Source organism: Bos indicus, chromosome 28, assembly GCF_029378745.1.
Source record: "Bos indicus isolate NIAB-ARS_2022 breed Sahiwal x Tharparkar chromosome 28, NIAB-ARS_B.indTharparkar_mat_pri_1.0, whole genome shotgun sequence".
In the NCBI taxonomy this organism is placed as follows: Eukaryota; Metazoa; Chordata; class Mammalia; order Artiodactyla; family Bovidae; genus Bos; species Bos indicus.
Genome location: NC_091787.1, coordinates 318,885 through 344,510, shown reverse-complemented (window position 1 = coordinate 344,510; position 25,626 = coordinate 318,885). Strand labels below are relative to the sequence as shown.

General features: G+C 38.3%; 2 protein-coding genes across 2 annotated transcripts; both read right to left on the bottom strand.

Annotated features, from left to right (window-relative positions):
* Positions 1–7,304: 7,304 nt before the first annotated feature.
* Positions 7,305–8,255, bottom strand: LOC109563598 (olfactory receptor 5L1-like). The gene has a single exon (XM_019966961.2). It carries the CDS (start codon positions 8,253–8,255, stop codon positions 7,305–7,307), a length of 951 nt encoding a protein of 316 aa, XP_019822520.2.
* Positions 8,256–19,517: 11,262 nt separating this feature from the next.
* Positions 19,518–20,459, bottom strand: LOC139180400 (olfactory receptor 5D18-like). The gene has a single exon (XM_070782139.1). The coding sequence runs from the start codon at positions 20,457–20,459 to the stop codon at positions 19,518–19,520; it is 942 nt and encodes a 313-aa protein (XP_070638240.1).
* Positions 20,460–25,626: the final 5,167 nt, after the last annotated feature.

Here is a 25,626-nt window from a genome sequence, read left to right as displayed (position 1 = left end):
ACACATTAAAAATATACACCATGACCAAATGGGCTTTATCCCAGGGATGAAGGATTCTGCAATATCCACAAATCAATCAATGTAATACACCACATTAACAAATTGAAAAATAAAAGCCATATGATTATCTCAATAGATGCAGAGAAAGCCTTTGACAAAATTCAACTTCCATTTATTATAAGAACTCTCCAGAAAGCAGGAATAGAAGGAACATACCTCAACATAATAAAAGCTGTACATGACACACCCACAGCAAACATTATTCTAAATGGTGAAAAAATGAAAGCATTTCACCTAGAGTCAGGAACAAGAGAAGGGTGCCCACTTTCACCACTACTATTCAACATAGTTTTGGCCACAGCAATCAGAGCAGGAAAAAAAAAATAGAAAAATGGAATCCAAAATGGAAAAGAAGTAAAACTCTCACTATTTGCAGATGATATGATCCTCTACATAGAAAACCCTAAAGACTCCACCAGAAAATTACTAGAGCTAATCAATGAATATAGTAAAGTTGCAGGATATAAAATCAACACACAGAAATACCTTGCATTCCTATACACTAATAATGAGAAAATAGAAAGAGAAATTAAGGAAACAATTCCATTCACCATTGCATCGAAAAGAATAAAATACTTAGGAATATATCTACCTAAAGAAACTAAAGACCTATATGTAGAAAACTATAAAACACTGGTGAAAGAAATCAAAGAGGACACTAATAGATGGAGAAATATACCATATTCATGGATTGGAAGAATTAATATAGTAAAAATGAGTATACTATCGAAAGCAATCTACAGATTCAATGCAATCCCTATGAAGCTTCCAACAGTATTTTTCACAGAGCTAGAACAAACAATTTCACAATTTGTATGGAAATACAAAATATCTCAAATAGCCAAAGCAATCTTGAGAAATAAGAATGGAACTGGAGGAATCAACCTGCCTGACTTCAGGCTTTACTACAAAGCCACAGTACAGTCATCAAGACAGTATGGTACTGGCACAAAGACAGAAATATAGATCAATGGAACAAAATAGAAAGCCCAGAAATAAATCCATGCACCTATGGACACCTTATCTTTGACAAAGGAGGCAAGAATATACAATGGATTAAAGACAATCTCTTTAACAAGCGGTGCTGGGAAAACTGGTCAACTACCTGTAAAAGAATGAAACTAGAACACTTTCTAACACCATACACAAAAATAAACTCAAAATGGATTAAAGATCTCAACGTAAGACCAGAAACTATAAAACTCCTAGAGGAGAATATAGGCAAAACACTCTCTTACATAAATCACACCAGGATCCTTTATGACCCACCTCCCAGAATATTGGAAATAAAAGAAAAAATAAACAAATGGGACCTAATTAAACTTAAAAGCTTCTGCACAACAAAGGAAACCATAAGCAAGGTGAAAAAACAGCCTTCAGAATGGGAGAAAATAATAGCAAATGAAGTAACTTACAAACAACTAATCTCAAAAATATACAAGCAACTCCTACAGCTCAATTCCAGAAAAATAAACGACCCAATCAAAAAATGGGCCAAAGAACTAAATAGACATTTCTCCAAAGAAGACATACAGATGGCTAACAAACACATGAAAAGATGCTCCACGTCACTCATTATTAAGAAAATGCAAATCAAAACCACTATGAGGTACCATTTCACACCAGTCAGAATGGCTGCAATCCAAAAGTCTATAAGCAATAAATGCTGGAGAGGGTGTGGAGAAAAGGGAACCCTCTCACATTGTTGGCAGGAATGCAAACTAATACAGCTACTATGGAGAACAGTGTGGAGATTCCTTAAAAACCTGGAAATAGAACTGCCTTATGACCCAGTAATCCCACTGCTGGGCATACACACAAAGCGAACCAGAATTGAAAGAGACACATGTACCCCAATGTTCATCGCAGCACTGTTTATAATAGCCAGGACATAGAAGCAACCTGGATGTCCATCCGCAGATGAATGGCTAAGAAAGCTGTGGTACATATACACAGTGGAGTATTACTCAGCCATTAAAAAGAATACATTTGAATCAGTTCTAATGAGGTGGATGAAACTGGAGCCTATTATACAGAGTGAAGTAAGCCAGAAAGAAAAACACCAGTACAGTATACTAACACATATATATGAAATTTAGAAAGATGGTAACCATAACCCTGTAAGCGAGACAGCAAAAGAGACACATATGTATAGAACAGTCTTTCGGACTCTGTGGGAGAGGGAGAGGGTGGGATGATTTAGGAGAATGGCATTGAAACATGTTTAATATCATATATGAAATGAACTGCCAGTCCAGGTTCGATGCATGATACAGGAAGCTAGGGGCTTGGTACACTGGGATGACCCAGTGGGATGGTACAGGGAGGGAGGAGGGAGGGGGGTTCAGGATGGGGAACACGTGTATACCTAAATTAAATAAATAAATAAATAAATAAATAAATAAATAAATAAAGCTAAAATGTTTGATACAAAATTTTAAAAAGTAAAACAAAAGATGGGAAGTATAAAATATTAATAAAGATTATATAATTTTCTAAAAATAAAAATGAATGAATAAATAAATGGATGATGCAGTTGGGAATCCTCTGGCAGTCCAGAGGACAGGACTCTGTGCTTTCACTGCCCAGAGCAGAGGTTCAGTCACTGGTATGGAAACTAAGATCCCACAAGCTTCATAGTGCAGTCAAAAAAAAAAAAAAAAAAAAAAAAAAAACATGATACAATAAAGGCCTAATTGATTTTTTATCATATTTTTGCTTCTTAAAAAAAAATATATATATATATAATAGAAATGTCATTGAATTCATACCTATTTTAAACTATTTTAATGTATTTTTTCTATTAAAACATCATTGCATCTTGTAATTAAAGATAAAGAAATTGCTGCCTCATATTTGAATGTGTAAAGATTGTTCCCTTTGGGTAGATTTAATGATGGTGCATATTGTCACCCTGTTACTTGAACTTCTATGCAGAGTACATCATGAGAAATGCTGGGTTGGATGAAGAACAAGCTGGATTCAAGATTGCTGGGAGAAATATCAATGACCTCAGATATGCAGATGACACCACCTTTATGGCAGAAAGCGAAGAAGAACTAAAGAGTCTTTTGATGAAAGTAAAAGAGGAGAGTGAAAAAGATGGCATAAAGTTCAACATTCAGAAAACTAAGATCATGGCATCTGGTCCCATTACTTCATGGCAAATAGATGGAGAAACAGTGGAAACAGTGGCTGACTTTATTTTTGGATGCTTCAAAATCACTACAGATGGTGATACAGCCATGAAATTAAAAGACACTTGGTCCTTGGAAGAAAAGCTATGACCAACCTAGACAGCATATTAAAAACAGAGACAGTACTTTGCCAACAAAGGTCTGCCTAGTCAAAGCTATGGTTTTTCCACTAGTAATGTATGGATGTGAGAGTTGGACTATAAAGAAAGGTGAGCACTGAAGAATTAATTCTTTTGAACTGTGGTGTTGGAGAAGACTCTTGAGAGTCCCTTGGACTTCAAGGAGATCCAACCAGTACATCCTAAAGGAAATCAGTCCTGCATATTCATTGGAAGCACAGATGCTGAAGCTGAAACTCCAATACTTTGGCCAATCTGATGTGAAGAACCGTCTCATTGGAAAAGACCCTGATCAAGATTGAAGGCTGGAGGAGAAGGGACTGAAATAAAATGAGATGGTTGGATGGCATTACCAATGCAATGGACATGAATTTGAGTAAGCTCCAGGAGTTGATGATGGACAGGAAAGCCTGGAGTGATGAAGTCCATGGGGTTGCAAATAGTCGGACACAAGTGAGTGACTGAACTGAATTGAGAAACTGTTCCCTTTGGGTACATTTAATGATGGTGAATCTTATAATATTAAACTAGGAAATGGTCATGGTCATAAAGAGGAAGGGTGCATGGTGAGAAACATTCAGAGACAGCACTCTTGAGACATGGTAATAGCATTTTTTTTATTCTATTAGCATAATCATGGATATTGTAAAATGAAAGTGAAAGTCGTTCAGTTGTGTCCAACTCTTTGTGACCCCATGGACTTTGCAGTCCATGGAATTCTGCAGGCCAGAATACTGGAGTGAATAGCCTTTTCCTTCTCCAGGAGATCTTCCCAACCCAGGGATGGATCCCAGGTCTCCTGCATTGTATGTCGATTTTTTTTTTTTTTTTTTACCAATTGAGCTATCAGGGAAGTCTTGGATATTGTAAGCCTAACAGGGAAAAAAAAAAAAAAAAAGCAACTCTACTGCTGTCCAAGTCCTGGTCTTTTAAAATAAGTACTATGGATGAAATTAAAGCCACAGAGTTTTGATGGATTTGTCTAAAATCACATACAATGACACAGATAAAATTGCGATAAAATTAGTGTTTTCCATGTTTGCCCACTGCTTTTTAATTCATATGTTTCTCAGCTAAATATTATTTAATGACCTAAAAAAATAAAAACTAACAAAGAAACACTGAATTAGATATTATTGATGTTAAAATTAAAATTATTATTTTTCTATATGCTAAAAATATCCTGACCAAGGCCTAATTACTGTATTTTGAAAGATGGTTCTGCTTAAAATACATATTCCATGAAAGTGACTCTGAAGGAATTAAACAAATTAGTAGATTGGAACAAAATTTCAGAATATGGGCGATTTTAGCTCCAAAAATAGTTTTCCCAATTCTGAAGCATAGTATTTTTTGAAATGTTTATATCTTTTTAAAAAATTCTTAATATTATTTCTTGCTAGATACTGGTTTTTCTTTTTGAAAGCTGTTTGTAATCTAGTATGTGCAATTGATCAAATATTTGATTTAATGTACTTCTTGTAGTGGAATATATATATATATATATATATATATATATATATATCATGTTTTATATATATAACATGATATATATGATATCAGGTACATTTCCATAGAGAGATCTTAAGGGTGACAACCACCCTGTGTCACATTTGGCTTATAACTCTTCTGATGAATCAAGTACGTCTAAACTAACAATGACCTGAAGAGTGAAGAGTCGTAAGGTGCACTTGCATGTCCAGTTATAGAGAGATTTACACACTCTAAGTGAGGATAGAAGTAAAATGAATCTCTCTTTTTGCATCATAAGCTACAAGTCCTTTGTTGCCTTTTGTCATATGTCTATGGCTGCCCTTCTATTCTTGAGCTGTGATGCTGTTGCTGGGACTTGCAAACTGAATCCTCAGATGCCCTTGATAGCTGGTTTCCATTTAGATTTTGCTAAAGGGATAAACCAAGGGAAATGGTGTGGGAAAGAAAAGAATATTGAAGAGAAATGGAGAGGAGAGAAGAAAGGGATTTTTTTGCTTCATGTTCTCCAGTTCTGGCTCGTTTCTCATCTTACTCTCTTCAGAGGTCAGAGCAGTAGCCTGGCATTCCCCTGGGACCAGACATGACTAGGGTTCATCTCAGTGTCTGAAAATTGTTAAGTCATAAGCCAGACTTAGACCCCAGACACCCTTACAGCCATGGCCCTTCCTCAAGGGCTTATCACTGATTAGCAGAGTACTTTCTCCAAGTTCTGAGACTCCTGTAAAATGTCCTTTCTCTACTTCTCCCAACCTCAAGAATGATGGCTGCTTCCTGATGTTATAATCATTATATTAACAGTTTTTTTTTCTTTTTGCTTTTCTGAAACATTTGAAATATTATAAGAATTATGAAATATTCACAGAAACATGAAGTGACAGATGCTATTGGAAACAGGATCATATATACTTGCTCAAAGGAGAGTGGCCACAAACCTTTAATCTATAGAAAAACTATCTTTGAATTTCAATAAAATGAGGTATGCTTGTATACACACACACATACACACACACACACCCCATGCACACAAGGGGAATTACTGATGTACCAAGGATTATTCTAAGATATTTCCACATGACCTTTAATTTAATTTTGTTAAGATTTCTTTGACATAATTATTATCCATGTGTCTATTATTCAGATATAATGATATATGAAACTCCCCAAACACTGGACACTGCAATGACAGCAAAAACAATAAAGGAAGCTAGAAATAAAATGCAGGATATATATACATATGGGAATCACACTTGTGCGTAAATTCAAACATGTGTTGTTCATTGTAAAATAATAGCCATTTGATTTTGAAATAAACCATAGTTTCCATAATGGATAGTGAAATAAAATGTGAAATCTTTAGTAAACTTATGAAAGTTATACAGCAAACTAAATGTGTGTTTTAAAAGTCCATTCAGTTCAGTTAAGTTCAGTCTCTCAGTCATGTCCGACTCTTTGAGACCCCATGAATCGCAGCATGCCAGACTTCCCTGTCCATCATCAACTCCTGGAGTTCACTCAAACTGACGTCCATTGAGTTGGTGATGCCATCCAGCCATCTCATCCTCTGTTGTTCCCTTCTCCTCCTGCCACCAATCCCTCCCAGCATCCGGGTCTTTTTCAATGAGTCAACTCTTCGCATGAGGTGGTCAAAGTACTGGAGTTTCAGCTTTAGCATCAATCCTTCCAAAGGAATCCCAGGGCTGATCTCCTTTAGAATGGACTGGTTGGATCTCCTTGCAGTCCAAGGGACTCTCAAGGGTCTTCTCCAGCACCACAGTTCAAAAGCATCAATTCTTTGGTGCTCAGCCTTCTTCATAGTCCAACTCTCACATCCATACCTGACCATTGGAAAAACCATAGCCTTAACTAGACGGACCTTTGTTGGCAAAGTAATGTTTCTGCTTTTGAATATGCTATCTAGGTTGGTCATAACTTTCCTTCCAAGGAGTAAGCGTCTTTTAATTTCATGGCTGCAGTCACCATCTGCAGTGATTTTGGAGCCCAGAAAAATAAAGTCTGTCACTGTTTCCACTGTTTTCCCATCTATTTCCCATGAAGTGATGGGACCAGATGCCATGATCTTCATTTTCTGAATGTTGAGCTTTAAGCCAACTTTTTCACTTTCCTCTTTCACTTTCATCAAGAGGCTTTTGAGTTCCTCTTCACTTTCTGCCATAAGGGTGGTGTCATCTGCATATCTGAGGTTATTGACATTTCTCCCAGCAATCTTGATTCCAATTACCAAGAACCATTTAAAGCATTTTAGACTGAATAAATGTAAAGAAGTAGACTACTCTTGTAAATTGACAGGCTATAAGGTACAAAAATAAGTGAGCCAGGAAGACTCACTCAAAGCTACTCACTTCAGTTCTGCCCTTCCAACACTGCAATCATTATCACCTTTTCACCAGCCTCCAGTTTCTAACCCTGACTTCTGCTAGGAAAATATTCTGTAGGATAATATTTTGGAGCTCACCACTTTTCGGAGAGTTTCTTTCACATCCTTGTTCCTCAGACTGTAGATCAGTGGGTTCGGCATGGGGATCACTACAGTGTAGAACACCGTGGTCACTTTGTCAGTACCCATGATGTTGCCAGAGTGGGGCTGGCAATAAATGAAAAGGATCGTTCCCTGTAAGATAGCGATGGCTCTAAGGTGGGAGGCACAGGTGGAAAAGGCGTTGCACCTTCCTTCTGCAGAGGGCATCCTCAGGATGGTGATGAGAATACATAAGTAGGGTGTGAGGATGACCGGGATGATGATGATCTTATAGAAAGTGGCCCCAATGTATAGCATCAATTGATTCACAATCATATCAGAGCAAGCAAGAGACAAGAGAGAGGGGAGATCACAAAAGAAGTGGTTGATCATATTCAATCTGTAGGATGGGATTTGAAGAGCTAAACACAAGTGAATCAGAGAACACATAGCACCACTGAGGTAGCAACAAGACACCAACTCCACATAGAGATCCCGGGACACGGTGACCATGTAGAGCTGTGAGTCACAGATGGCCACAAAGTGGTCATAGGCCATCACTGCCAGCAGAATGACCTCAGTTACCACAAATGTGCAAAACAGGTAGAATTGTACAGTGCATTCCAGGAAGGAAATGGCTTTGTTTTCATTTAATATGTTAGCTAGTATCTTCGGTGTGCTGAACATGGAGTAACAGAAATCCACAAAGGACAAGTGGCTGAGGAAAAAGTACATGGGGGTGGGGAGTCCAGAGCTGACCTGAATCAGGACAATCATGCCCAGGTTTCCCAAAACTGTGACTCCATAGATGGAAAGAAACAGCAGGAAGAGGAAGACTCTGAGCTCAGGGGCATCTGAGAATCCAAGGAGGATGAAGTCTGACACAGCAGTGCAGTTTTCCTCATCCATATCTTCACTTTACTTTGGTTGCATAAAAAAAAATATTAATAGTTATTCTCTGTGAGATCATCCCCAATTATCTCCTTAAAAAGACATGAGAATAAATAAGATAGTCAACTGTTTCAGCAAAGAAATAAAACATTGACATTTTGAAGCTTAAGAAAAGTTCATTGCTTCATTTGCTATTATTTTCTCCCATTCTGAAGGCTGCCTTTTCACCTTGCTAATAGTTTCCTTTGTTGTGCAGAAGCTTTTAAGTTTAATTAGGTCCCATTTGTTTATTTTTGCTTTTATTTCCAATATTCTTGGAGGTGGGTCATAGAGGATCCTGCTGTGATGTATGTCGGAGAGTGTAATCAAAAAATGGGCCAAAGAACTAAATAGACATTTCTCCAAAGAAGACATACAGATGGCTAACAAACACATGAAAAGATGCTCAATATCACTCATTATCAGAGAAATGCAAATCAAAACCACTATGAGGTACCATTTCACACCAGTCAGAATGGCTGCGATCCATAAGTCTACAAGCAATAAATGCTGGAGAGGGTGTGGAGAAAAGGGAACCCTCTTACACTGTTGGTGGGAGTGCAAACTAGTACAGCCACTATGGAGAACAGTGTGGAGATTCCTTAAAAAACTGGAAATAGAACTGCCTTATGATCCAGCAATCCCACTGCTGGGCATACACACTGAGGAAACCAGAAGGGAAAGAGACATGTGTACCCCAATGTTCATCGCAGCACTCTTTATAATAGCCAGGACATGGAAGCAACCTAGATGCCCATCAGCCAATGAATGGCTAAGAAATCTGTGGTACATATACACAATGCCATTAAAAAGAATACATTTGAATCAGTTCTAATGAGATGGATGAAACTGGAGCCTATTATACAGAGTGAAGTAAGCCAGAAAGGAAAATACCAATACAGTATACTAACGCATATATATGGAATTTGGAAAGATGGTAACAATAACCCTGTGTACGAGACAGGAAAAGAGACACTGATGTATAGATCAGTCTTATGTACTCTGTGGGAGAGGGAGAGGGTGGGGAGATTTGGGAGAATAGCAGTGAAGCATGTATAATATCATGTATGAAACGAGTCACCAGTCCAGGTTAAATGCACAATACTGGATGCTTGGGGCTGGTGCACTGGGACGACCCAGAGGGAGGGTATGGGGAGGGAGGAGGGAGGAGGGTTCAGGATGGGGAACACAGGTATACCTGTGGTGGATTCATTTCAATATTTGGCAAAACTAATACAATATTGTAAAGTTTAAAAATAAAATAAAATTTAAAAAATTTAATAAAAAAAGAAAAGTTCAGACATCATAACCCACAAATGCATAGAGCTCACATTTAAATTCACAGATCACATGAAATAATTCACATCCATGAAAACCTGTATGATGATTTAAAGTAGTTCTACACAATTTAGAGCTTGGAACTGAATCATTAGAAAGACATCAAATATTACTTAATTAACAATGTTTGAAATTTAAATACCTTTTTACTGCTATACTGTTAAATCAATTTTGGAAACACTAGGATCCTTGGAAATTTTTTAATAGTATATAGGAAGTTTCTCTTTTTTGATGTAATGATGAGAAGTATGCTTATTTAAGATATTAACACACAAGCATTTTTATTATTACTTTTTAAATGGAAAAGTGAATTTTATAGTCTATTTTGCAATTGTTTCTATAAAATTAACCTAGTGATTTTTAAAATATGCTATATAATGTTTGTGATTTTACAGAGAATTATTACTTACATCTAAACTTTCTGTATGGGGAAGGAAATAGCAACCTATTCCAATATCTTTGCCTAGAGAATCCATTGACAGAGGAGCCTGGCAGGCTACAATCTATGGGGTTGCAAAGAGCTGGACTCGACTGAAGCAACTTAGATCAGATCAAATCAGTTGCTCAGTCGTGTCCGACTCTTTGCGACCCCATGAATCGCAGCATGCCAGGCCTCCCTGTCCATCACCAACTTCTGGAGTTCACTCAGACTCATGTCCATCAAGCCAGTGATGCCATCCAGCCATCTCATCCTCTGTCGTCCCCTTCTCCTCCTGCCACCAATCCCTCCCAGCATCAGAGTCTTTTCCAATGAGTCAACTCTTCGCATGAGTTGGCCAAAGTACTGAAGTTTCACCTTTAGCATCATTCCCTCCAAAGAAATCCCAGGGCTGATCTCCTACAGAATGGACTGGTTGGATCTCCTTACAGTCCAAGGGACTCTCAAGAGTCTTCTCCAACACCACAGTTCAAAAGCATCAATTCTTCAGCACTCAGCTTCCTTCACAGTCCAACTCTCACATCCATACCTGACCACAGGAAAAACCATAGCCTTGACTAGACAGACCTTTGTTGGCAAAGTAATGTCTCTGCTTTTGAATATGCTATCTAGGTTGGTCATAACTTTCCTTCCAAGGAGTAAGTGTCTTTTAATTTCATGGCTGCAGTCACCATCTGTAGTGATTTTGGAGCCCAGAAAAATAAAGTCTGACACTGTTTCCACTGTTTCCCCATCTATTTCCCATGATGTGGTGGGACCAGATGCCATGATCTTCATTTTCTGAATGTTGAGCTTTAAGCCAACTTTTTCACTCTCCTCTTTCACTTTCATCAAGAGGCTTTTGAGTTCCTCTTCACTTTCTGCCATAAGGGTGGTGTCATCTGCATATCTGAGGTTATTGGTATTTCTCCCGGCAATCTTGATTCCAGCTTGTGTTTCTTCCAGTCCAGCATTTCTCATGATGTACTCGGCATATAAGTTAAGTAAACAGCCTTGACGAACTCCTTTTCCTATTTGGAACCAGTCTGTTGTTCCATATCCAGTTCTAACTGTTGCTTCCTGACCTGCATACAAATTTCTCAAGAGAAGCAGAAGATATTAAGAAGAGATGGCAAGAATACACAGAAGAACTGTACAAAAAAGATCTTCATGACCCAGATAATCACGATGGTGTGATTACTGACCTAGAGCCAGACATCCTGGAATGTGAAGTCAAAAGGGCCTTAGAAAGCATCACTACAAACAAAGCTAATGGATGTGATGGAATTCCAGTTGAGCTATTCCAAATCCTGAAAGATGATGCTGTGAAAGTGCTGCACTCAATATGCCAGCAAATTTGGAAAACTCAACAGTGGCCACAGGACTGGAAAAGGCCAGTTTTCATTCCAATCCCAAAGAAAGGCAATGCCAAAGAATGCTCAAACTACCGCACAATTGTACTCATCTCACACGCTAGTAAAGTAATGCTCAAAATTCTCCAAGCCAGGCTTCGGCAACACATGAACCGTGAACTTCCTGATGTTCAAGCTGGTTTTAGAAAAGGCAGAGGAACCAGAGATCAAATTGCCAACATCCACTGGATCATTGAAAAAGCAAGAGAGTTCCAGAAAAACATCTATTTCTGCTTTATTGACTATGCCAAACCCTTTGACTGTGTGGATCACAATAAACTGTGGAAAATTCTTCAAGAGATGGGAATACCAGACCACCTGATCTGCCTCTTGAGAAATTTGTATGCAGGTCAGGAAGCAGCAGTTAGAACTGGACATGGAACAACAGACTAGTTCTAAATAGGAAAAGGAGTTCGTCAAAACTGTATACATGTGCACAAACTTTCTGTAACTGTGACCCTGAAGCCTTCTAAGACCTATTTGATAAATGCAATACTTTAAATCTATTCAAGAAATCAAAATTGTGAATATCATATTAACACAAATTCTTGTTGCTGCATTGAACTACTATTTATTATAGGAGCTTAGAAACAAAATGTCAAACAGGAAGGTCAAAGTTATGCTACATGCATATTATAGGACACTATGGAGCTTTCAGAAGAACTTTAAATAACCTGAAAAATGACTATGAGAAAGTGTCAAGGTAAAAAGATCACAAAGATAGAATATGGCATACCTATACATAAGTCTCCATGCATATTTAATTTTCAAAACATCCAAGAGAATAAATATTTTTACCAATTTTTTTTTTTTAATATAGGAGAGATACATTCTAAGACCGGACATGTGGAAGATGGCAACAAAGGGTATGAACATGCTCATTTATTCGCTCTCCTGATCCTAACTAACAATAAAATGACATAGTAGCACTGACTGCTTATTCCAGGAGGAAAGTGAATCTGGACTAAAAGCCAACACAGCCAGGGTTTTCCTCATTCCTCAAATATCTTGAAGAGATAAAGGATATGTAAATTAAGGACTCCTGTTTGAACACACATGATCACTGTGATGGAAGGCTTTTCTCTCTTCAAATGGACAGTAATAAGTGAGCTGTATTTTCTGATTTCAAAGTGGTGCATAATTTTGAAAATCTTTTCCTGTTTTTAAGATCTAAAGATGAAAAGTCAGGCTGCTGATTATTTGTAGAGCAGGAGTGATGTTGATCCCTGTTGGACGTTTGTCAATGTCTGGAAATATTGTTGACTGTCACAATAGGAAGGGGTGTTATAGACATCCAGAAGGCAGACTACAGATGCTGCTAAGTGTATAAGGTGCAGGACGGCATCTCTTTTCTCACTCCCATCCTCCCACATATCCTCAACATAAGCAAAGACCAAATATATATCTTGACCGATGTTAATCAGTCATACTTGAGAAACCTGCTGTAGATATACAATACCTTTTCACAAGGTCAAAGTTCTTGCTCTCCTGTCTGCTTCAGAGGTGGTTCACATGTCTGTGCTCCTCCTTCTGCAGTCCTGAGGACCCCTCACCACCACACTCAGCATCAAAGTGACTCTCAGGAGAATCTCCCTGCTGTCTTTCCCGCGTTCCTTGGATGGTGTTAATGTGAGAGTGAAGGCAGATGGAAGGGGAGAGGAATCAAGCATTCTTCCCAATTGGCTCACACTCTTTCCCCTGTTACACTAATAGCTGTTACAAGATATTTAATTCTATAGATTGAAGTGTCCCCATTTGCTCTCATATTGTTTCTCAGTGCATAAAGGGAAAACACTTCATCAGTTCAGTTCAGTTCAATTCAGTCCCTCAGTTGTGTCCGACTTTTTGCAACCCCAAGAATCGCAGCACGCCACGCCTCCCTGTCCATCACTAACTCCCGGAGTTTACTCAAACTCATGCCCATCAAGTCGGTGATTCCATCCACTTCATAGAGTGCTCCGAACTTGGCATTTCTTAAAACACTCTCCAAATACAGACTTGTAAAAATTATTTCTAATGCCACTGCCCTCTTTACCATTCCTCTTTCTCTTAAACATGGCTAGTAATAATTTACTTCCCTGAAAAAAAGAAGCAAACAACTTTCCAGACATCAGGAAATACCATTCATCCCTTTCCTCTCCAAAATAGAATGTAGTCTACCAACCTTTTGACAGGTATTGCTTCCTTTGTTTCTGAGGATGCTGTGAGGGAAAATGTCACAGGCTTTTTGTTTTTGTGTGTGTATCCCTAAGGCCCATATCCCTTAATTTTCCAGAACCAATCATTGGTCTCTGTGGGATCTCAATAAGATGTGAAGAAAAAAAATATCATCTTGGGACACAAACAATTAATGACTTTCATAAGATATAAAGAGAGTGGGGAGGAAACTCTCCCATGTTTGTACAGTTAAGTTCAGTCACTCAGTCATCTCTGACTCTTCATGACCCTCACTCTTTGCAAAGCCTGCAGCATGCCAGGCCTCCCTGTCCATCACCAACTCCCAGAGCTTGATCAAACTTGCATCCATCAAGCCGGTGATGACATCCAACCATTTCATCCTCTGTCATCCACTTTTCCTTCTGCCTTCAATCTTTCCCAGAATCAGGGTCTTTTCCAATGAGTCAATTCTTCGCATCAGGTGCCCAATGTATTGGATCTTCAGCATCAGTCCTTCCGATGAGAATTCAGGACTGATTTCCTTTAGGATTGACTGGTTTGATCCCCTTGTAGTCCAAGGGACTCTCTAGAGTCTTGTCCAACACCACAGTCCAAAAGCATCAATTCTTTAGCAGTCAGTCTTCTTTAAGGGCCAAATTTCACATCCATACATAGCTACTGGAAACCCATAGATATGACTAGACAGACTTTGTCAGCAAAGTAATGTCTCTGTTTTTTAATATGCTGTCTATTTAGGCCATCACTTTTCTTCCAAGGAGCAAGCTTTTTTTTTTTTTTTTAAATTTCATGGCTGCAGTCACCATCAGCAGTGGTTTCAGACCCAATAAAATAAAGTCAGCCACTGTTTCCATCGTTTTCCCATCTATTTGCATGAAGTGATGGGACCGGATGCCATGATCTTAGTTTTCTGAATGTTGAGTTTTAAGCCAACTTTTTCACTCTCCTCTTTCACCTTCATCAACAGCCTGTTTAGTTCCTATTCACTTTCTGCCATAAGGGTGGTGTCATCTGCATATCTGAAGTTATTGATATTTCTCCCAGCAATCTTGATTCCAGCTTGTGCTTCATCCAGCCCAGCATTTTGAATGATGTACTCTGGGTATAAGTTAAATTCGCAGGATGACAATATACAGCCTTGATGTACTCCTTTCCCTATTTGGAACCAGTCCATTGCTCCATGTCCTGTTCTAACTGTTTTGACCTGCAAACAGATTTCTCAGGAGACAGGTAAGATGGTCTGGTATTTCCATCTCTTCAAGAATTTTCCACAGTTTGTTTTGATCCACACAGTCAAAGGCTTCAGCGTAGTCAATGAAGCAGAATAGATGCTTTTCTGGAATTATTAATTTTTCTATTATCCAGCAGATGTTCAAAGTCTGATCTATGGTTCCTCTGCCTTTTCTAAATCCAGCCTCAACATCTGGATGTGTAGAGCCCATTTTATGGATCTGCCTGAGGGCTATCTCCCAGGTCTGCTCTTTCTCTGCCTGTATAATTTTGTCCTAAACCAATAGGTTATGAATGATACTATGTGGTTTATGCCCCTGATATACCAATTATTTAAGAATTTCATGACTATAAATAGTTGGAAGTAAATTGGTTTCCATATTCTCAACAACCTTCATGTGTTTCCCTAAAATTGATTCATCTGGTTATTTTGTGAGATTGTGGAGTGTTTCTGCCTCTCCATTCCACTCAGTACTTTCACTATCCCTTGTGTTTCATTGTCCAAAAGCAAAAGTTCCTGCTATCCATTCATAGATTACCTTGGGAATTACCCCGATTAGAAAAGTAATAGAAAACTTCCAAAACCTAAAACATAACAACACTGTGAAACATTGTATTCCATGAAGCCTAAAATTTCTTTTAATTAAGACATTTCAAGCCCATGGTATGACTTCCTATTTCCTTTTAGCTAATGTATCTTTCTTTTCTCAGAAAATAAGGGATTTGCAATAGACATGTGTTTTAGCCAATACAGTGATGTTTTGAAATCATATATAGTAGACGGATGATGGTATCTGATTAGTATCTATGTTTTTTTTGTCATTAGGATTGATACAAAATGCATTCCCTTGAAGGAGAGAGTCTCATGGCAGAATGACTAAAAAGACAGCATCACTGGTAGTGATGTTTTATATGCAAAACATATATGCAACCTATATATGCAACCTACTCACAGAAACCTTTGTTTATCTGTCTTAAAGACAAAACAGATTTTTTAAAATGATTTAAATATAAATATTTAATTGAAATTTGCTTTATTGTCTTTATCCATAAATTGAATAAGTACCAAGATTTAAGATTTTGATGAACTGTATGTATATCACATAAGATCATTGTTTTAGGAAATTATTTCATCAAAAGATTCATTAACATCAACAATGTGTTAAATTTTCTAAACTTTTTAATTGTACATTTTAATTAAGCTGCCTCCAAGCAGAAGGAAAGCAGAAATGCTTAACTGCTCTACAGTAAGACTTGGGAAGGTGTTTGTGGTAACATCAGAAATTAAGACAATTTGTGGTAACATCAGAAATTAAGACAATCAGTTGTATTTTAAGACTGCATAACAAACTACTCCAAAACATACGAGTTAAAGTGAAAGTGAAAGTCAAGTCGCTCAGTCGTGTCTGACTTTTTGCGACCCCACGGACGGTAGCCCACCAGGTTCCTCTGTCCATGGGATTTCCAAGGCAAGAATACTGGAGTGGGTTGCCATTTCCTTCTCCAGGGGATTTTCCTGACCCAGGGATTGGACCTGGGTTTCCAGCATTGAGGTCAGGCGCTTTACTGTTTGAGCCACCAGGGAATCCCAATGAGTTAAATACAGCTGCTTATTGCATGGATCACTATTACGTAAGTCAGTAAGGCAGCTCTACTGATCTGATCCAGAGCTGACTGATCTGTGCTGGTCTGTTGCGTGTATGTTATCAGCTTGCCAGGCTAGGTGATCTAAGAGGGTTCATAGTGCAGTCCAGAGGTTGGCTCCATGCTACTTCATGGGATAGGGCCGTGAGCTATATATTGCTCATTATCCAATATCCTAGCCTGTGCTTGTTCACATGACAGCTATTCTAAGAGTTTGTGTAAATTCCAAGAGATTATAACATAGCTACAGGGCATTTCTTGTAACTGACACAATATGTCGCTTCAATGACCTTATATTACTCAAGTTATTCTCAAAAGTAGACTATATTTTAAAAAAATGGAGGAATTGATTTGATCATTTGATGAGAAGATAAAAGAAGAGCTGGACATGCCTTTATAAGTGGAGAATTGGGCTCCTGCTTGCAATAAACCACATTAGGTAAAAAGTCCTTTTGAAAGAATCTCCAAAAATTTAGCCTTCACCAAAACTGGAAGAGAATTTAACTTTGTTTAATGTATTACTTGGAAAACTTTGATGAAAAATAGTTTTGAAAAACTGAATGAAAGGGTGGTGTGTCATTACTATTCCAGCACAATTTCTGACAGAATTTCTAATCCCATTTACTGTTAATAGTCCCAAATATTCTCAATATTTTCATCTAAAAAAGTGAATATTTAGGAATTTATTTAGGAACATTGAATAGAGATGGAGAAGGAAATGCAACCCATACCATTATTCTTGCCTGGAAAATCCCAAGGACAGAGCATGAGGTCGCAAAAAATTGGACATGACTGAGTAACTAACGCACACATTGAGTAGAGAAGAAAAGTGTTTAAGCTATTCAAGCAAGCCTGAGCTATTGATGTTAGAGAGATCTTATTTCTAATTTACCTTGTTAAACAGACCTTACTAATATAATATCCAGGCTTCCCAGGTGGCTCAGTAGTGAAGAATCTGCCTGCCAATGCAGGAGACACAATTTTTTTTTTCTTTTTCATTTTTTTAAATTTTATTTTATTTTTAAACTTTACATAATTGTATTAGTTTTGCCAAATATCAAAATGAATCCATTACAGGAGACACAATTTTGATCCTTGGGTCTGGAAGATCTCCTAGAGAATGTAATGACTACCCACTCCAGTACTCTTGCTTTGGTAATCCTAAGGACATATGATCCTGGTGGGCTACAGTCCATGGGGTCACAAAGAGTTGGACATGACTTAGCCACTAAATTACAACAACCACAGCAAACTAATGACTACCTAGTTTGCATTTTATTTTGAATATGGTTACACAGGCAATTAGTTTTCAACTCTTTGGGAAACTGGAAGCACTTTTTTTTTTTTTTAAGATACAAGTTTATTTGAGAAGGATACAGACATTAAGTTTGGTAAAAGAAAAAAAAATTGATAATACTTTTGATGTCTTCATAGGTAGAAAAACAGAATGAAATGTCAATTGGGCAGGCACTTGTCATGCTTCCTTTTTGCATGAAAGATGTTCTGAGAGCTCCTCCTGCATTTTTAAGCCTCTGGTGGAGTCTATCATAGTTGCTCATGCTGCCACACTAGAGCTCTTTTGAAAATACATTCAGAATATAATCCGTGTCTTATCAACTTTGTGCCAAGTAACCCATATACACAATACAACACAACTATTCCAACATGGAGACAAATATATGTGTAACTTATGCACTAGTCACTCAGTTAAAAAAAAAAAAAAGTTTTATCATTAACACATTACTACATTCTGATTTCCTTGTTTGCTATGCTTTAGTCTCCTGGATAAAACTCCTACATTGAAATACATTTTCTAAAAGTCTGTCTCTTAAGTTATCCAAACCAGGTCAACATAATACCTATTTTGTGAAGGACTTGAACTTTTCTTTTTTTCCTCTCAAACCCATTTCCAACTTGCACAGTTGTCACTTTCTTATCTACCCTACCCTCAACACCAGATTTTCAGCCTTTGAGGATGAACACCATGACTTATTTTAACTGCTATTTGTATTTTGTAAGAGAAATGCATGTGCTAATTGAAAGCCTAGTTATTTTAGGTGTAAAAGAGATGAAATTCAATTTATTAAGTTACACAAGGTATACCACATATCTATATTGTATTTTAATCTATTTAATACATTTATCTTGTCTGAATTTTTAGACAAAAACTTAGAAAATGGTGAGATTGATAATTTTTTTCTTGGTAAGTAAGAGAGAATTAAGTTTAGCTTCTTTGAGCCAAAATGCATGTTCTTTCTATTTTAAATAATTCTCTCTTTTTTAACTTTTGTGTGTGTGTGTGTGTGTGTGTGTGTGTGTGTGTGTGTGTGTGTGTGTTGGGATATAACATATTAACAAAACAGGCAGGAAAATTTATTTCCTAGAAGCCCCCTTTGGAGCAGGCAATGGCACCCCACTCCAGTACTCTTGTCTGGAAAATCCCATGGATGGAGGAACCTGCTAGGCTGCAGTCTATGGGGTCGCTAAGAGTCCCACATGACTGAACGACTTCACTTTCACTTTTCATGCATTGGAGAAGGAAATGGCAACCCACTCCAGTGTTCTTGCTTGGAGAATCCTAGGGATGGGGGAGCCTGGTGGGCTGCTGTCTATGGGGTCACACAGAGTCGGACATGACTGAAGTGACTTAGCAGTGGCAGCAGCATAGCCTATTAACAAACAAGGGTCTGATAGTTTCAGGTGAATGGAGAAGGGACTCAGGCATACATATACATATATCCATTCTTTCACAAACTACCATCCCATCCAGGCTGCCACATAACATTGAGCAGAGTTCTGTGTGCTATACAGCAGATCCTTGTTGGCTGTCCATTTAAATACAAGAGTGTACACGTTCATCCCAAACTCCCAAACTAACCCTTTCCCCCAGACTTCTTGCCTCTCCTGGCAACCATAAATTTTGCAGCATTAACTCTTCATTAATTTAAACTTATCTTTAAAAACCAACCTTTGTACCTACACTTTGTTTACATATCAAGAAAAAAACTATTATTATTATAATGCTCAATAAGAAAACAGTTTAGAGCCCACTATCTTGGAGACTGTTTTGTTGACATCCTTATTTCTCAGACTGTAGATCAGGGGATTCAACATGGGGATGACCACCGTGTAAAACACAGACACCACTTTGACTGTGTGCCTGGAGGTTGTGGAGTTGGGCACACAGTAGAGGAAGACGATGGTGCTGGTGAGGATGCTGATGGCGGTCAGGCAGGAGGCACAAGTGGAGAAGGCTTTGCGGCGACCACAGGCTGAATGCATCTTGAAGATGGTGACAACAATAAAAACATAAGACAGGAGAATGATGAAGGGTGTGCTGACCTCATTAAAGGTGGCAAAAATAAAAAGCAGCAACTGGTTGAGATAAGTATCAGAGCAAGAGACGGAAAGCAGGGAGGAGAACTCACAGAAGAAGTGATTGATTGTGTTGAAACCACAAAATGGTAATTTGCTAACAGAAAATGTGAATGCCAAGGAGTAGGTTGTTCCCCAGGCAAAAGATCCAACCACTAACATAGCACAGAGTCTTGGGGACATGGCGACCATGTAGAGCAGAGGGTTGCAGATGGCCACAAAGAGGTCATAGGCCATCACAGCTAATAAAAAGGACTCAGTTACCACAAAGGTACAAAAGAAAAAGACTTGTATTACACAGACTACAAATGAAATGGTTCTGTCTTCTACCATGAGGTTCACCATGGTCTTGCGAGCAATTATGGAGGAATAACAAAAATCCACAAAGGAGGGGTGGCTGAGGAAAAAGTACATGGGAGTGTGCAGTTTGGGGTTAATTTTGATGGTTACAATCATCCCAAGATTCCCTACCACAGTGACACTGTAGATGGTGAAGAATATCAAGAAGAGGGGAACTTGCAACTCTGGGTAATCAGAGAAGCCTAGGACAGTGAACGTGGCCCCACTTTTATTTCTCTCTGATAGAAACATGGTTTCTGTTTGTCAGAATCTGAATCAGCTCTGGAAACAAAATTATTAGAGAGAATGAGGATGTAAGACCCTCGGTTAACGCCTCCTTTCCAAAGCTGGAAGAAGAAGCCAAGTGTCTCTTTTAGAACCTCTCTGTGTTTCTTATGCACTATTGCTAAATGTCTAAAATGTTCAAAAGATAACCATTTAAACTTTTCTTTAAAGAGCACAGTACCATTATTGAACCTTTTAGTTCTGAATTATAATTTTAATATTTAGAGATAATATGAAATCAAAAGACTTGGGAGTTATTTTCAGTGAAATCCTTCTATAGCACTTTTAGGTCCACTTGAACATTATAAATTAATAAAAGAGTAACCTAGCCTAGTACCATAACTGATTATTTCAGTCCTAAAACTAGTAGCAGAAGTGAGAAAATTCTAAATAAATTACACTTTACATCACATATTCACAATGTGACACTGAGAATGACCCCTTTAAGTTTCCATCTGTGCCTTTACTGTTAATTCCACATGATACTTATCATTTACTTTTGTTTCTGACTCAGTAAATCTATTGTCAAAATAAACCTTAGTTACTTTTTTTCAGAGTGTTCTCAATACAGGGAGCCCTAATTATCAATCCCACCTCATTTCTTGTGGAGTAATAACACTGAACAGATAATAAGGATAACACAGTCTATGTCTTTATCAGAAACATGACAAAGCAGAAGACAGAGATCCTTGACTTTCCCTGTAACATGCAAATGAGGATCAATCTACACATATGTGACTGAACTCTTGATCCAGACTCCCACAAATTTTCCATTTGTCTAAAAGAGAATCTATGTTCAACATCTTAGTACTAAGATACTTCATTTATTCATAATCATGTTCCAACTTGTGACAAAGTAGTGATCTTAAATCTATGGGAAATTGTCCAAAGAAAGTGTACATATCAGAGAGATATACTAGAAGGCAGCATCAGGTGAGATGAGAAAGGAAGTTGGGAAAAATTTAACTAACACTACTAAAGATTCTAACATAGAAATGTCCATAAATAAAGACATTTATTCTGTCCCTATATTACCTGTAAAAGAGAAAGACCAAACATTTAAGGTAGTTCTGCAGTGTGATGATATTTCATGAGAAAATGCTAATAGAAAAGTATTGTATTTCTCTAACTGGTGACAAATGACTTCTCAGGGGAATAGTGGTAAAGAATCCACCTGCCAATGTAGGAGATGCAAGAGATGCAGGTTCAGTCCCTGGGTTGGAAAGATTCTCTGATGGAGGAAATGGCAACCCACACCAGTATTCTTGACTGGAAAGTTATATGGACAGAGTCAGGTTGGCTATATAGTCCATGGAGTCGCAAAGAATAGGACACAACTGAGTGACTCAACACACATGCATGCACAATTGGTGACCAATATCTCTTAGACCCTACCATACCAGGACTTTTCTCTATCATTTCTGATAAAGTTGTCTCTAGTCCCATAACTCAAGAAATAGATTTTATATGGCTCGGCAGTAATGTCAAATCATAGGCAAAACTGAGATACTCAAGATCCCTTTATCTTCATATATTCATAAATTTGAGTATAAACTTTAAAAAGACAACCTCAAAAGACAATCTATCACAAAGCTAGACATCCTAAATATGGCTGATTTATCTAAGCCACTTGAAAAATAAAATTAAACTAATGTTTTATTTCATGCAATGGATTTTGTGACCCAAATGTTATTTTAAATTGCTGGTGAGTTTCTTTGCATTTAGGAAATATGACAGCTAATATCTTTCCTATATCTTTCTTCTCTATTTTGTTTAATTTTTGCTTTCAAGGCTACTTTACATACATAATTAAAAATAGTGCCTTTTGCTTTTCTTTCATAGCATTTGCTTAATCTCTGCTTATTTTTTAAATTAAATATTTGTCTTTATTTCAGTTTGACTACTCCTTCAAAAGTTTGTAGAAGCCAGATAATGCACCTTCCACAGATTCTCAGAGCTCTTCTAACCCTCCATTCCAGGCACTTTTCTGTGTTCAGTCACTCCATTGCTTCAGACTCTTTTGTGAACCCATGGACTGTATGTAGCTCACCAGACTCCTTTGCCAGTGGAATTTTTTCCAGGCAAGAATACTGAAGTGGGTTACCATTTCCTACTCTAGGGGATGTTCCTAACCCAGGGGTCAAACCCGAGTCTCTTGCCTCTCTTGCACTGGCAGCAGATTCTTTACCACTGATCCACCAGGGAAGCTCTGTTGTTTTAAGGGCTTAGCTGAGCCAGTTCTCACACAAAGCTCTGTAGGCTGAGTCCACTTCCTCTTCCTTTATAGTTCAGATTGGTAATTTTCACAATGGCTCAGTATTACTCAAGGACTCTCTGTGTCTACATGGTAAATTTTCCCTCACACTTTTTTTCTAATACCCTACCTAGAAAATAATATTAATTTTTGTTTAGAATCTTATTTTTGAATTTACTTTTGGTTGGAAGGGATATATACAGATATATCCCCTCCCTCTTGAGCCTCACCCCTCCCTCCCATGCCTCCTCCTAGGTCATCACAGAGCATCAGGCTGAGCTCCTGAGTTACACAGCAGCTTCCCATGATACCTGCTGATGGGTGAAAGTAAGATCTCTCCTGGTTGGAAGTCTTATATCTAGAGACAACCTATGAGGCATAAACCCTAGAGATTGTCTGTTGACTCATTCTCTTAAAGCCTTGAAATAATTAAAATTAATCAAAATTCTCTGATGTAATTCTTTCTTGTGTCCTATAAAACCTGGAGCAGTGTTGGGGAATTTCACATGAACATTTGTAGGTTAAAATCACTTCTCTCAGACCCTTCCTCACACTGATACTTTTTTACAATTATAAAAGTATGCAATTATAGGTGAAATCATTATTAAATATTAATTGAATGACTACAATATGCCAGGCATAACCTTGTTCCTCCATACTTTTACTCTAACATATGGAAAAAGTATGAAGGTCCACCATTTAGATTACCATGATTCATTGAGAGTTAAAGCAGAGATATTTACAAAGTTAAATATTAAGTTTGGACAATGAACTGATCCCTTTAAAATAACTGTTCTGTTCGATTGCACCACCACATCCATTCCATTAATTACTTCTGTTTATTTAATTATTGAAATAACACATATTCATTGTAGAAACCAAGGACTATAAAATTTAAATAAGGAAAATGAACACAGTAGAAATAATTTTTATCAACTCAACTCCATTTCAAATCTAACAATCAAGTTTAGTAAATATGACCAACATTACCTGAAGTAAAAGATAAAGGTGAGCATCTCCAGTGGGGCAGTGTGGGCATCGTTTATCCCTGGAAGCAACAGTTAGAACTGGACATGGAACAACAGACTGGTTCCAAATAGGAAAAAGAGTACGTCAAGGCCGTATATTGTCACCCTGTTTATTTAATGTATATGCAGAGTACATCATGAGAAATGCTGGACTGGAAGAAACACAACCGGGAATAAAGATTGCCAGGAAAAGTATCAATAACCTCAGATATGCAGATGACACCACCCTTATAGCAGAAAGTGAAGAGGAACTCAAAAGCCTCTTGATGAAAGTGAAAGTGGAGAGTGAAAAAGTTGGCTTAAAGCTCAACATTCAGAAAACTAAGATCATGGCATCTGGTCCCACAATCATGGGAAATAGATGGGGAAACAGTGGAAACAGTGTCAGACTTTATTTTTCTGGGTTCCAAAATCACTGCAGATGGTGACTGCAGCCATGAAACTAAAAGACGCTTACTCCTTGGAAGGAAAGTTATGACCAACCTAGATAGCATATTCAAAAGCAGAGACATTTCTTTGCAAACAAAGGTTCGTCTAGTCATGGCTATGGTTTTTCCTGTGGTCATGTATGGATGTGAGAGTTGGACTGTGAAGAAGGCTGAGCACTGAAGAATTGATGCTTTTGAACTGTGGTGTTGGAGACGACTCTTAAGAGTCCTTTGAACTGCAAGGAGATCCAACCAGTCCATTCTGAAGAAGATCAGCCCTGGGATTCCTTTGGAAGGAATGATGCTAAAGCTGAAACTCCAGTACTTTGGCCACCTCATGGGAAGAATGACTCATTGGAAAAGACTCTGATGCTGGGAGGGATTGGGAGCAGGAGGAGAAGGAGACAACAGAGGATGAGATGGCTGGATGGCATCACTGACTCGATGGACATGAGTCTGAGTGAACTCCAGGAGTTGGTGATGGACAGGGAGGCCTGGCGTGCTGCGATTCATGGGGTCGCAGAGTCAGACAGGACTGAGCGACTGAACTGAACTGAACTGAAGGCATATGATACATAGAAAATGCCAACAGAGGATAAGAACGGGCTCATTTCCTCTCCCTCCTGACCCTTGGTAATTTTAAATGCTTATGCTTTAGAGGCATGACTTGGTGTATCCTAGATGAAAGAGGCTCTGGACTAAAACTCAAAATGTCATTTGTACCAGGGAAACCTGCTCTGGAGAGGCAACTGTGCTCCTCTCTTGTCTACTTCAGAGGTAGGTCTCATGTGTCTGTTCTTCCGTGAACAGTTCTGGGACTTCACTGGTGGCTCAGCAGTAAAGAATCTGCCTGCAATGCAGGAGACGTGAAGACACATGTCCAATCTCTGGGCCAGGAAAATCCCCTGGAGGAGGAAATGGCAACCCACTTCAGTATTGTAGCCTGGGGAATCCCATGGACAAAGGGGCTTGGAGAGCTACAGTCCATGGTGTCTCAAAAGGGTTGCACAAAACTGAGCCACTAAACAACAACAACAGCAGCAACAACAACAACAACAACAAAAACAGTCCTGAGGATCCCTCACTGACACTCTCAGCTTCTGAGTGGCTGTCCGGATAATCTCCCTGAGGTCTTTCCAAGGTTCCCTGGAGGGAGTTAATGTGACAGAGGAGGAAGTGCCCAGGTGGGAGAAATCAAGCATTCTTCCCAATTTGGTCACACTCATATTCCTCTTACACTAATAGTTATTACAAGATATTTGGTTTTGCAGATTAAATTGCTATCAGTTCTCTTTGACATTATTACTTCAAAACCTTAAATACTTTCATAAAAGAGTGTTTGTAACATGACATTTCTTAAAACACCCTCTAAGAGAGAACAACCGCATGCCCGAGGTCAGGGGAGGTGGCCGAGAGGAGCAACC